The sequence below is a fragment of the Haliaeetus albicilla genome, chromosome 17, assembly GCF_947461875.1.
Source record: "Haliaeetus albicilla chromosome 17, bHalAlb1.1, whole genome shotgun sequence".
Lineage (NCBI taxonomy): Eukaryota > Metazoa > Chordata > Aves > Accipitriformes > Accipitridae > Haliaeetus > Haliaeetus albicilla.
The window spans coordinates 5,337,434-5,351,250 of NC_091499.1; the positions used below are offsets into that span (position 1 = coordinate 5,337,434).

The following is a 13,817-nucleotide window of genomic DNA, read 5'->3' on the forward strand; positions in this document are numbered from 1 at the left end:
TCCAGCACTTCTCAGCTTTGCAGGATCTCACTCGAAATCACAGTATCCCAGCATTAGCTTTTGGTATGGGTAGTGCTGCTGAAGATGAAGTATTTTAGAGAAATTTTTTTTTTGGTGGTGTGAGTTTTGCTTTCCCTTCATTTTGAAGGCACGCATGTTGCGGATATAAAAACAACAGCAATTTATTAAGAGTTTTACTCCCTGTCTTGGAATTTGATTGAAGACTGCAAAAGACTTCTCACGGAAAAAAAACCTCAACACATTTGTGTCTTGTAAAGTAGATTTATGATTATATTCATCTGTGTCCGAAAGTAAAGTAATCAAGCAGCAGCATGTTAATAGGAAAAATATTTCATTGCTGGAAGGATACAACTTTTGAATTATTCCCTCAGGAAAGAAGGTTCTATAAATAATATACTTGTTTCACTCCATTGGTCTTAAGTAAATCATGTATCATAACTGCAAATGCATTTTTAATAATATGTTTTAAGCTGAAATACACTTTTGTGTGTTTTAGAACATCAGTTCTAAACATATCAGTAATGTATAAAAATAATGGTACAGGATATGTATATTTTCATAGGGGCTTATTATTTTTAAGTTTTTCATGTTTTTAAATTTAAAGCATTGTTTAAAAAGTGTTTAAAAACAGTTTAAGCCTGTAAATCAATTATTTGCTCCTTAGAAAAGTAGGTTTTGCCTCTCCACAATGTCTTAAATTTGTCTTATTTTACTAGTTATTTTTAGTAACTTTTACCAGTGGAGAGAGTACTCCGTGTATAGTGTTTTTTGTTTTGAGTTTTGGTGGGGGTTTTTTTGACAAAGTCTGAAACTCTGAAACTGTGGTCTTAGATGGTAAGTTTTCTCATGTTACTTACCTGTTCCTGGTTCTCTGTAATACTAGTTCAGTGAAATTATTTTGTGTAATTAAACAAATAGCCAGTTCTAGGGTATAGCAGTGCAAGAATGGCATAAATAAGTATTAAGTAAAGATGCAGCAATGACATAGCATGATCAAGGAGAAATTATTGTTAAAATATAGCTGTAAAAGAGTACTGAACTGCAGATGTCAAGATGCTAGTGTCAGTGTTGCTGGCATAAAATATTTTTTAAGCTCATTTGGGGATTTTGTTCCTTTATGTTTTAATTTGGGTGTTCTACTCTGAGTGTTTATAAATGTAGATTAACTGACGTTTTCCATTGTAAAACCCTTTTTACAGTTGTAGATTCAACCAAAAGTTTGCATGCTAATGGTCTATTTCATACTGAATTTTTAATAGGAATGAAAAATGAAGTCATTTTTCAAGAATGTGGACTCTCTTCTCCCCAATTCATGCATTTTTGCAGCTTTAAAAATGTTCACCAAATTGTAGACCTATCACTTTCAGTCAAGGTTTTTGATTTGATGGCTGCCTTTATGCCTTCCCAGCGTATCACCTGTGCTCCAGCTCAGTAGAGCCGCGTTAGCCGTGCGATTCCTGCTCTCACCTTCTGAGAGCAGAGGGCAAAAGGACCATGGCCGTGGCCGGCCGCGGTGGACGTAGCTGATGGCTTGGAATTTACCAAAGCGCAGAACAGACAAGAGGGGTGAAAGGGACAGAAAGCTAAAGGTGCGGGGAGGAGCGGATAGCGAGGATGGAGCTTAGTACTGAGGGGTGTGAGGGGAAGGAGGGATTAAAATACACAATCTAAAGAAAGGACACCAAAGCCAGAAGCAGAAGGAGACAGAAGATAGATGATTACAACAAAATGGACGGGGAAGAAAGGCAGCGAAGGGTAGGTAGTTGGTGAGGATGGGAAAATTAGCAGGTTAGCCAAGCAGAAGACGTATGAGAGGATCTGGTTACAGCAGGAACTTGGTGGGGAAGGACGCTAGGTGCATGAATCAAGTGGTCATGGATATGCAATAACCAGGAGGAAGAGCAGCAGGGTAACTGGGACCCAGAAGCTGAAGCTGGGTGTCCTGGTTTCAGCTGGGATGTAGTTAACTGTCTTCCTAGCAGCTGGTACAGTGCTGTGTTTTGAGTTCAGTATGTGAAGAATGTTGATAACACTGATGTTTGCAGTTGTTGCTCAGTAGTGTTTAGACTATAGTCAAGGATTTTTCAGCTTCTCATGCCCAGCCAGGGCACCTGACCCAAACTGGCCAACAGTGTATTCCATACCATGGGACGTCCCATCTAGTTTAGGAACTGGGAAGTGGGGGGGCAGGGAATCGCCGCTCGGGGACTGGCTGGGTGTCGGTCGGCGGGTGGTGAGCAATTGCCCTGCGCATCGTTTGTGCATTTCAATCCTTTTATTACTACTGTTGTCATTTTATTAGTGTTATCATTATCATTATTAGTTTCTTCTTTTCTGTTCTATTAAACCGTTCTTATCTCAACCCAGGAGTTTTACTTCTTTTCCCGATTTTCTCCCCCATCCCACTGGATGGGGGGGGAGTGAGTGAGTGGCTTAGTTGCTGGCTGGGGTTAAACCACGACACTGGGGAAGGAAGAAAGGGGAAAAGACCAGGGAGCAATGGAGACAAGAGCAGAAATGTTTTTGAGCACTTGGACACACACATCTGCGTGCCGGAGCTGGCATTTATTCCTGCCTGAACATTTCTCTATTGCTGAGCAAATAGCTGTGAAACATGGAGGCAAAGTGTGTTGTATTTTGCCTGTGGCAGGCCAGCTCACGCAAGAGAGAGTTGCTTTTTGGTGCTATTGTTGAGTCCATTACTGAAAATGGGAGAGCTCTGCGCCACAGGTCCCAGCTTACTGCCAGCACTTGGGGTGGCAGTCTGGTTCGTGGATTTGTTGTTGTTCTTGTTGCCATTTTGAAGTCTATAAAGGTGCAAGGAACATTGCTAAAAATAAAACTGAAAGATCTTTAATGTGAAGTTAAGCTCTCCAAAATTGCAGAACTTCAGTAGCTAATGCAACCGCAAACTGCCTCATGTGGTTATGCGTATGATCATTAGCTGTTTAAAAATAAGCTTGTGCACATGATCATGTAGATGGTAAACAATTAAAGATTTTACGGATTATAAAGAGTGATACAACTTGTATTTCATAATCAGCATCTAAAGATTTGTCAAAAAAGAGTAAAAAATAATAAACTCTTCATATAAATGTATTTTTTTTTTCTTGCTAGACGCATGCTTTGTTTGGGGTCCTGTTGTGGATGCCTGTGTGCTAGTAAGAGTATTGATTTAACAGTAGTATTATAGAGATGTGTTTTATAAGATAAGACAGTGAAGATGTATTGCCTAAAGTGTACATAATAAATAAAATATGTTTTCTGAAGACATAGAGCATATCAAGAGTGCAGAGGGTATTGTCAATCAGTATCTGACTTTAATGATAAAGTAGGATTTTTACCCACTGGTTTTTAAATGATCCGTAAAGAGTTTGTAGGGATGTTCCTAGGAAAGCGTATGAAGAGTTGTTCTGTAATGAAAACTAATGCTGGGACATAATAATTTAAAGACTTAGGGGGAAAAAAAAATTACTTGTGAATTCAAAAAGCAGTATTATCAAACTGTTCCACTAACATGTTTCAAATGACCAAGGTTCTCTGCCAAAGTGAGGGTGAAAAATGCCTGAAGTGCAGGTATGGATATAAACCTCAGTGAGAGGTGTCTGTATTTCCTTCAGGGTCTAAAACTAACCTCTGAAGTGATAGTTTAGATTTTGGTTTGGCGGGGGGTTTTTTTGTTTGTGTGTTTAAAGGGATTGTAAGGTAAACGGCAGAATCATCTACTTTTTCTCAGATAAAATTCAAAAATATCTGTTGGTTATTTCAGATCAAGCTTTTACATACTACTGCTATTGCAAGAGACAAGAGTTGTCGTTCTCATTTCTAAGGACACTATTGCATTTTTGTTAATACGCTGTGGCAATGCCCAAAGGGATGAAATAACACCAAGGTTCAGAGCTCACAGTTACATTCTGTTTAAAACTAGTGCTAGCACTGAAATCCTTCAGAATTGTTCCTGCTGTATCAGTCTCACATTTAGCCTTCTGTTGGATCTATTCTAGCCTGCATCATTCTCCTATGTCCTTCCCAGTATCACCTGCACCCTTCTTCTTTGTAAAGAAAATTGTGCTCTGAATTGCACTCCCTGATATTCTTCCTCTTGCAATTCCTGCCTCGTCCTTTTCTTCCTTGGAGTGCACAGTTCCATCAGTCCTCCATCACAGACAACTGCCAGTGAAGTTGGTAGTTTTTTTGCTACCGACTCCAGCCTTCTACAGCTGTAATATATTCAGTCAAACTGTTGGTTTCCATAGCTTTCCATAAATTCGTATATACTCTCTGTGGTGTTACGCTCTGCTGCCTTTTCTTCTTGGCTCATGGCTTCCAGACCACTGTAATTCATGGGTTTATTCTTGACGTACATAGGATATAAGTTTGTCCCAATCAAAATGAAAGATTGCAACCTCGTATCTGCTGTTGGTACTATTTGCTCTATTTGTGTGGCTGTTTTCTTTGGTGCTCTCTTACCCTTAACCAGCTCCTGTGCCTCTCCATCTGTACAGTACCCGTTGTCACAGTACTGATCAACTACTTTGCAGATTTCTGAGTGTGGTTGACTGTTCTGTCCTTAACTATAGCTAAGTGCCTATTTTGTGGAGTATTCTCTCTTGTGTCATCGTTAGCTGTAGTCCTGTGTGTTTGTTATGGAGGTAGGGGGAGGAGGAGGGCTGCGAACGAGATGCGTTGGGGTCCGTTCTTGGAAGGTGAATGGGCAAAGTAAAAACCAGCTGGAGTGCACAAGCAATTCTGAGGTGCAATTCGTGAAAAAGCAGAGGTCCAAATAAATGCATTATTATGTGTTTTTTGTTTTTATGTTATTAGGCCATATTGTTTTCAAATTGATATAAGTTAATTTGAATCATAATGCAGGTTTTGTATTTGCTTCATCAAACTATTGCACATTAAAATTAATGTATGCAGAAGTAATCATTCATACATATTTCTCTGTTTGAGAGATTACACATTCCTTTCTACTCATATTCTTCCAGGTGACTTGGATTATTACTGGCTGGATCCTGCCACGTGGCACAGCAGGGAGACATCCCCTATTAGTTCGGTAAGAAATAGGAAAAAAGAGGTTCATAAGTATGAATTAAAATGTTTGCTGATTATTTCAGTTCAGCATAGATATTTTGTTGTAAAAAATTTTTCTATACAAATTACATGAAAATTTGGTTTAGTGGATCATGGAAATTGAAATCGGAAAGAAATTTTCATTAAAATGTACACTGGTAAAATTGCCTGAATTTTAACTTGAATTTAATTCTTTTATAGACATGACACTAGATTTCACTACGCACCACAAAAGCAGCTGTGAGTGTGATGCTGCTCTGGGAAAGATTAGTGACTTTTTCTAATGACTTGGACTGGGAAAGGATCATTTGGATTTTTATTATGTAGTGAACCCATGTAGTAGAGCTGTATAACATGTATATTATTCTAAAGAAGAGAATTTATGAATGTGCTTTGCAGGGTCATGGAATTTAAAAGTAAATGTTTAATTTTATTACCTAAGGTAATAAATGTTTATTTTGTTTTAAATGTTTCAAATGTTTAAACGTATTGAATTTTGAATTGTATTATAATTCTACCTGCAGACTTAGTGCTGATATTTTTTTTACAGTGGACATAAATATTTAATGAAGCCAGAGTCCAACAGATATAATAATAGAAGCTTGAGTGCAATATGTAACACATCTGAAGGATGTTTGTGTCTACTGTGACATAATGATCCAGAGATTTTATTGGTTTATAAATGTGCATCTAAATACAGGAAGATGGTTGCACTTCTTGAATTCCACTGCTTGTTTTTTTAACAGCATCCTGTAACGTGGCAGCCTTCTAAAGAGGGAGATCGCTTAATTGGGCGTGTTATTCTTAACAAGAGAACAACCATGCCAAAAGAATCAGGTGCATTACTGGGGCTAAAAGTAAGTATTACATGGTTTATGTGGTAAATGAAAGAAACTTCCACTGACCTTAGACCTAGAGGTCCAACACATTAAATCAGAGGACTCTCCAATTATATGGTCATTTGACAAAAATGTATTCCTCATTTTTATTAAGTTTTGAAAGTTATACAGAAAAATTATGAATGTAAATGTATTTAATCATGCTGTGCAGTCTTCCACTCATGCATGGCAAAGGAGCTGAACCGTTCTGTTTAATAAGTGTCCGTTCATTTAGCTTCTTGTCTGCAAGACATATACTGCACGTTGCAATGCACTAGTGGAGTCCTCCCTTTTCTAGCTCTACTGTTTGCATTTCAGTCAAGTAATTCATCTCATAATCCACATGCATAAATGTCATCCGGATGCAAATGTTTATAAGGTCAGTGTTTAAAATCCACACAGCCATTCGGAACAGAAATTTTGTAGAATGAAACTAAACATTTACACAAAAATTTGCAAAAAAACCCCTTAAAGCCTAGTAGAGATTATACGAAATGTAATTCCAGTTAAACTGGTGCCTCAAAAATTAAGACATTGGCAACACTGTCCAGTTGATTTAAATCCCTAAATAAGTAATTTGTAGCGGACTTTCAGGTTCATGTCCCTATGTTGCCGGAATGCTTAAAAGAGAGAGAGTGCTCTTTCTGAAGCTGGTGGGGAGTACAGTGTGCTAGTTCAAGAATTTCTCTCTCAAGGTATATTTTTAACTATATGGAGCTCCAAAGATGACTGAGAGAATTTAATTTGGGTGTCTTCCTGTCCCCACTGAGTGCAGCAGAAACGGTGCAAAATATGAAATATTCCCATCCACTTAGGACTGAGTCTACTTCAAAGGGCACTGACACTGAACCGCTCCTTGCGTTTAGTTTTCTGATAGTTCAATCCCTCACATGTGATGGAGATGTGGGTTGTCAGTTCTGCTCATCATGGTGGGAATTAAATCAGGAAAGAACCTTGTGAACTTGATAATGGCATGTCCTGAGTAAGGGCCATTTATCCACCTTGAAATGAGATAGCGTGGCGTGGGAGTACAGAAGATGAGAACAGCTTCACTCTACTAGATGTCTAGCAGCCTGTAGCACAAGGCTGATTTTTGCTGAAAGCAAGCAAATTTTTTAATATGTGAGAAAAAAGGTTGGTCCTAGTAGGAAATGTAGATTGGAGAGCTTCTTTTTGATTTTTCGTGTTTCAATGTTGTATGATATGAGCTAAGGCCCCCACTGGCAAATTTGACTTATTATCTTGTGACAACCTTGTTGGCAGGTAGGCTCCTCGATTTTCATGGAGATGTATCTATATTAAAGCTCCTACCAGTTATTGTGATTGCAACATAGGGAAATAATACCTAATGAACTAGCGTTCCGCTGTTCCCTTTTATTATAAAACTTCTCCCAGGATATTCCTGACAAAAAAACCCAACCTGGCTGGAGAGAGTAAGGAAGCTAAAGAGAATAGCAAGTCAGCAAGATTACATTTTCTTGGTTAATATTTTATTAAAAATCTTATCTCTTGAGGGCACCTTTTGTTCTGATTTTCCTGATCTCTGTATCATGCAGTCATCTTCAAAAATAGCTCTGTTCAGTTCTGTTACCAAAAGCCAGAAGCTGCTCTTCTGTCCTGTCATGTGCTTGGATGAGGGGGACTGGGGTTTAGCAATAGCAATGTTCTTCTGAACTGTTTGCCCATCTTCCATAGTAGTGTATTTGCTAAGTTTTTAATTGTTGTACCAATTGCATTTTGGGATTTTCATACATTTGATTTGATGTGTACTTGCAATTTAAACGTAAGCATGTGACAGATCTATTTGCAAAAGGTACATTTTCTTTGTTATTTATTAAGAAACGTTCTTTCTGCAACAAATTTAGATACTTAGCAAACTGCATAAGATTGATTACTCGAACACATCAAAAGGAATATCAATTTTATACATTCTGTGTCAGCTGTACTTCTTTTCAAGTAGATCTGGCCTTTTTGTATCTTTACCTTTGTCCTTAAGCCTCTGTAAAGCCCAAATTGACAATAGATTTGCTTATGCATATGTTAGGTTTAATTTTAAAAATAATGTGAAAACTGATATGTCCATATATTTATGCCTGATATGATGTCTGGTTTGTGGCTTGTAAACTCACAAATTTATGATTAACCAGGTTGTTGGAGGAAAAATGACAGAATTAGGACGACTCGGTGCCTTCATTACCAAAGTGAAGAAAGGTAGCTTGGCTGATGTGGTGGGGCATCTCAGAGCAGGTAAATCAATTAGTTGCATATAAAATATATTGCCTTCTAATTTCGGCTTTTTGTAATGCGGCTGTTAATTTATATTAACATTGGTTGTGTGATATGCTAATATTTTTTAAATACAGGATGATACCGTAATGTTGTTATGGAATGCCACAGCTGCCTACATTTCTAATTTATTATTAACTCCAGTTGCTTGGATGTATGAGCAAAATACAAGACACTCCTCATCAGTGCTGGTGTCAGGACTGAGTGTCACGGGTAACTTTTTGCTTGCTAGCTCAGGAGCTGCTTGTTACACTCTACAGAAGCAATGCAAATGTTTTTTTAAAACTGTTTCATTGTGGCAAACAAAGCTCACTGCAGTTACTTTACTTGCTCTATACTGTCACCTGAAGGATGATGCACTGTGTACACAATGGTCTTTATTAGTGCTTCTTTCAATGTGAATTGTTACAAATAAAAATGGAAAACAACTCAAGAAAATGGTCTTAAAATATTTCATTTATATAAGATGTATATATTGCACTTAAAAATAAGTGTCTGTGCTGTTGGCATATTTCAAGCTTCTAAATGAAGCGAGAACTATGCACAACAGTTGGTTTTCAAAGTTACTTCTTAGCGGTTTATATTTTTACCGTGGCTCTAAGCAACTACTTTCCAAGTGTTGTCCTGGCAAACCAAAGTCTATGCAATGCCTTCTTAGGAATCCAGAAGCTGCGATGACAACTTGTATGATTTTAGGATAATTGCTTGAAGAAAATAGTAATACAGAAGTAGAAAAGATGAGTCTCTAAAAATACCCTACTTCGTTTTGGCATGTGTTAATATTTTTTTTACCAAGTCAATATACATCGGATTGATAGCACCACTTATTATAGTTGTTTATAGATTTTAATTGCAGATTATAAGTATAGAAAATAAGTTTCTTTCTGCTAATCTTGAACTATTTGGGCTGAAATATTACATTTCTAATGTTTGGTCCAGGTTGTGTTTTAAGTCAAAGCTATTTTTATTTTGTAAAAATATTTTTAGCCAAAATAATTTCACAGGAAAAAAAAGACATTGTTTTGTGCATATTTTCAATGAATGAAAGTCTATTCATCCTTATTGTATGGCAGTAAAACACAAAAAAAGGCCTGAATGAGTCCTTGCCATTAGGAAAACATGCTTTTTCGTCTTTATGAAAAACCTCCAAAATTTAGCTAGTTGGTAAATCTTTGAGTAATTGTACAAACCTCATAAATTTTAACAAAGGCAAATAGGAAGTCCTGCATCAGGAACAGAATAACCCAGTGCAACAGTAAACACTAGGAGCCAATCAGCTAGAAAGCAGCTTGGCAGAAAAGTGTCTGGAGGTGCTGGAGGACAAGAAGATGAACGTGAGTCAGCAAAGCGCCTTGCAGCAAACACCAGTCATGTACAGGGCTGTATTAGGAGGACTGTTGCCAGCAGGTTGAGAGAGGTGGTTGTTGCTCTCTGTTGGGTGCTTATGGGGCTGTATCTGGAGTACTGTGTCCAGTTTGGGTTCCTCTAGTACAAAAGAGATACTGTCAAACTGGACCAGGTTGGGCAGAGGGACAGAAAGTTGATTACGGGTCTGGAGCATATCATGTATGAGAAGCTGAGAGAAGTGGGTTTGCTCAGGCTGGCAAAGAAAAGACTATAGGAGGGTCTAATTCTTGTTTTTACCTGTCTAATGGGAGGCTGTAGAGAACCCAGAGCTGGACTGTTCTCAGAAGTGCACACTGATCACCAAAGAAGCAACGTGCACAAGCTGGAATGAGTGAGATCCTGTTTGTGAAAATCTTTTTTTTGTATCTAGAGAGGATAGTTGAGGCTTAGAACAGGTTACCCAGAAGAGATGTTGCATATTCTTCCTTTGAGATACCCAAATCTCATCTGGTGAAATCTCTGAGCAACCTGGTCTATCCTTTGATGTTGGCCCTACTTTGAGTAGAGGTTGGAACTAGCTGACCCCCAGAGGTATCTCCCAATCTGAATTACTCTTTTAGAAATCAATATAAAAGCTATCAGAGATTTGCAGCGTAAGTCTGAAAACTTTCCATCTCTGCTGAACATGCATCAGTAAGTGGGGGCAGAATGCAAGATGCATTAATATTCCTTTCTAGAGGCATCTTAGATACCCTGGGATATATGCCCCACCAGCAGAAGTGGCTCCATAAGGGTGTAGGTGTCCTGTAGGTTCCACCAGCCAGCTTTGTGCAGATATCTTGGCTATCCTAAACATCTACAGTGTAAGGTGTCTAACAGCTCCTTGAGTGACTGACTTGCAACTCTGTGCTACTACAGTGGGACTTAAGACCGGAGAGTTTCTCACCTGAATTTGTAGCAGTGTATCACAGGATCATAGAATGGTTGAGGTGGGTACGACCTCTTGAGATCTCTAGTCCGGCCCCACTGCTAAAGCAGGGTCAGCTAGAGCAGGTTGCACAGGACCGTGTCCAGTTGGGTTTTGCTTATGTCCAAGTTTTGAATATCTGAATGATGTTTTCCTGTTTCCATGCCTATTACTGACAGCAGAAATCAGAATGTAAGCCTTATAAACATTAGATGAAGGAGACAATTTAAAAGGGCTTGGCTGGTCAAAAAGATAACTCGACAAGCTGAGCAAAAGATGGGTGGTGGTGATCTGGTTAGAACTAGCAGAAGTGTCACTTCACTCAAATCTCCGTTTGGATCTAGTTTTCAGGAAGAGTAATTGGAGTCACATCTGTTAATTTAGCATTCTGACTACGATGAACTTACGTTTAGTCATCCTGGCAATTCTTTTTTTTACTTGTTTGATCTCTTACTGACTCTCAAAAGTAAAAAAGCTGCTTAAGTCCTCTAAAATTGCGATACAGGCACTTCCATGTTCCTCTTCAGGATTCTCAACCATGTTGCACCTATTTTGTCTTCAAAATGTGATAGATCATTGCTGTGTAAATGACATTTAAATTATGATTTTAAGTGTTACAAATGTAGCATATGTACCAGTTGGGTTTTGCTATTAAGTTATAACTATTGCAAAGCTGGCCACATCTTGTTCCTTTTAAGGCCTGGGATGCTTTTGTAAATTAAGCCAACTATCTCTAAAGAAATAGATTATATTTTAGGGAAAAAACATGTTAGTTTAAAACAGTTGTTAGCTTTAAAATACAGTCAGTATTACAGAAGAAACTGGGTGTGTTTTTACCGAGTTGTATAAATTTTAAATGAAGTTCCTAGGCAATATCTAATTCCTGTTCCCCATGACATAAGATTATGTAATAAATATATGAAATATTTAAAACTGTTTCAGCTAAACAATGTGGTAGAAAATTAAACTTAGGCCAGCAAGCATTTATTAAGTCTGTCTTTAGCAAGCCCTCAAGTTTTAAAGAATGCCAAAAAGCTTTGAAAGCCAGTGGAATACTCTGTAGAGTCCTTTCTTAAAATACCAAAATAACAGGCTGTTTGGGAAAAAGGACTTCAGTTTTTCCTTGGCTTATTAACAAGCGCAAGTTTGATCATTTGGCTTAGATCTCCTCAGAAAGGAGCAAACCCAGCAGCTGAAGGGTTTTTCCTGACTGAATCTGATAAACATAAAATCATTGTCCATAAAATTAGTTACTTGTGGCATCAGATAGTGGTTGTGAAGTTTTGGCTGCTGCATATGATGGAGTACAAGAGTGTAAACTTACCCTATGGTTCCTGCAGTTCAGTTGTATATACTGATCTTTCTTTAGAAACTACCCTTCAAGGTTTTCACCTTTTTATAATAAGGCCAAAATACAGTGTAACATACATACTATTTAAATTCCAGAAATAGCAAGCTGAAAAAAGAAAGTTTAAATAACTTTTACATCATGTTTTCCTTTCTGTGCCCTCTAACATCCTCAGGGGATAGTGACTCATTCCTTGCTTTTCTTTTTGGTTCGTTTGACACAGACAATGAAGACTGTCCTTTTTGTAGAGAAATTGAATGCACAGTGTATAAATTGTAATAAATGTCAGGATTTTTAAAGGCTTAACAGTAGGTATTTATATTTTTCATTTTTGAAGATTAAGCTGTTTTCAAAGCTTATTAACTGGTAGTTAATAAAAGATTTTTTTAAAAAGACTCTTTCATTTCATAGCACAATAACAAGTCCTGTATTATTTTGGAAATACTTAATATGTTTCCACAAGTGGTTTCTTTAGTATGTTTTGTGTGTACGAATTGTAGCTGTGTTCTGAGAAAGGAGCCTTCATAGTTTCTCAGAAACCTTTTTTGGGTTTCAGCACAGCTTTTTAATTGATTTTGGGCAACGTTACTTGGTTATATAGATTTCATAAATGTTTTGCATGTCTTTGTAAAAGAATATGGAAATGAGATAAACTTCTTTTTAAATTCAAGGGGACGAAGTTCTAGAATGGAATGGTAAACCCTTGCCTGGAGCTACAAATGAAGAAGTTTACAACATTATTTTAGAATCAAAATCAGAACCTCAAGTTGAAATTATTGTTTCAAGGCCTATTGGGTAAGGCTAAAGACTTGCTTCTTAAGTACAGTTATTACTTCTACTAATGGGACTTTTAAAGGGACTATTTGTGAGTTCATTATTTTTTATCTTTTAATAATGGAATATGATTCACTTTCTATTATTGACATGCTGTATATTCCACTTTCTTCGCTGCCATTTACAATCTTGGATCTTTGCAGTGATATATATGTATAAATGTTGTTTTCCGTATGGTCAAAGTACTCACAAGGTTTTTGCCAAGTGGGAAAGCTAAATTGGTGTATCAAGTGGACCTGTGCATGAGAAAAATCTGGTTTTCAGGATTTTAGCTTCTCTAAATCAGAATAACTTATGCAAGTTTTCATGAGTAGAAGGAAGCATCAGCAAAAGTGGAGCATTGCACAATTTTAATAAGTCAATGCTAGTAGGATTTTAAACAGACCTTCTTTAAAAGCTAAAAAAAGGAAAACCAAAACTATTAACTGAAAAAACTATATTTAGTGTTAAATGATACTGTCATCAAAATCAAAAGTGGAAACAATAGTTTCATCAAAAACTAGCATTAACTTGTTATGTTTATAATCTTAATTTTTATTTATTATAAATCCAGGTTTGGAGTTTTGTGATAACAATTCTTCTATTTTTGATTTCCCAAATAAACCTTAGAAAGATCATCAAATCTGTTTCAATTGATAAGATTAGTGGCGTTGGCCCTGCATTTGTCACAATTGTTTCAGTGATATTCTACACTCCTTCCCCGAACGCGACTCTATTGGGACTGTTTAGAGCTAAGTCTTACAGGATTGAATATGCATCATATATTGTAAATTCACATTTGTATTGCAGAACAGAGTCACATGATTAACAGTAAAAAGTGACTCTTGGCTAGTTTAAAAAAAAAATTAAAAGGATTTAAATCTCTCTGTAGTTTGTCATCTTCCCAGATTTCATGTGCACTCATTGTAAGTCTCTAAATACCACTGTCCTGTAGGTAGATGGTAAACTGTTTCTTCCTTATGAATGCATGATTATTTCATTTTGAATTTGCTAGTTTTCATCCTAATTATAATTTTTATCTGTCTTAAATATAAGTTTTCACTTTTAGAAACAAAAAACC

The 13,817-nt window shown here is 37.1% G+C and overlaps 1 protein-coding gene across 50 annotated transcripts in view; it reads left to right on the forward strand.

Annotated features, from left to right (window-relative positions):
- The window catches only part of RIMS1 (regulating synaptic membrane exocytosis 1), a 338,964-nt gene that overhangs the window by 182,096 nt on the left and 143,051 nt on the right, over positions 1–13,817 (forward strand). For all 50 annotated transcript variants that reach the window (XR_011328372.1, XR_011328371.1, XM_069804663.1 and 47 more), the window contains 4 exons: positions 5,013–5,080; positions 5,844–5,954; positions 8,123–8,222; positions 12,595–12,718. Coding sequence is in view for 48 of the 50 variants with exons in the window: in XM_069804663.1 (XP_069660764.1) it covers positions 5,013–5,080; positions 5,844–5,954; positions 8,123–8,222; positions 12,595–12,718 (403 nt within the window). In the remaining 2 variants the exon portion in view is untranslated. The remainder of the gene's footprint in view (positions 1–5,012; positions 5,081–5,843; positions 5,955–8,122; positions 8,223–12,594; positions 12,719–13,817) is intronic.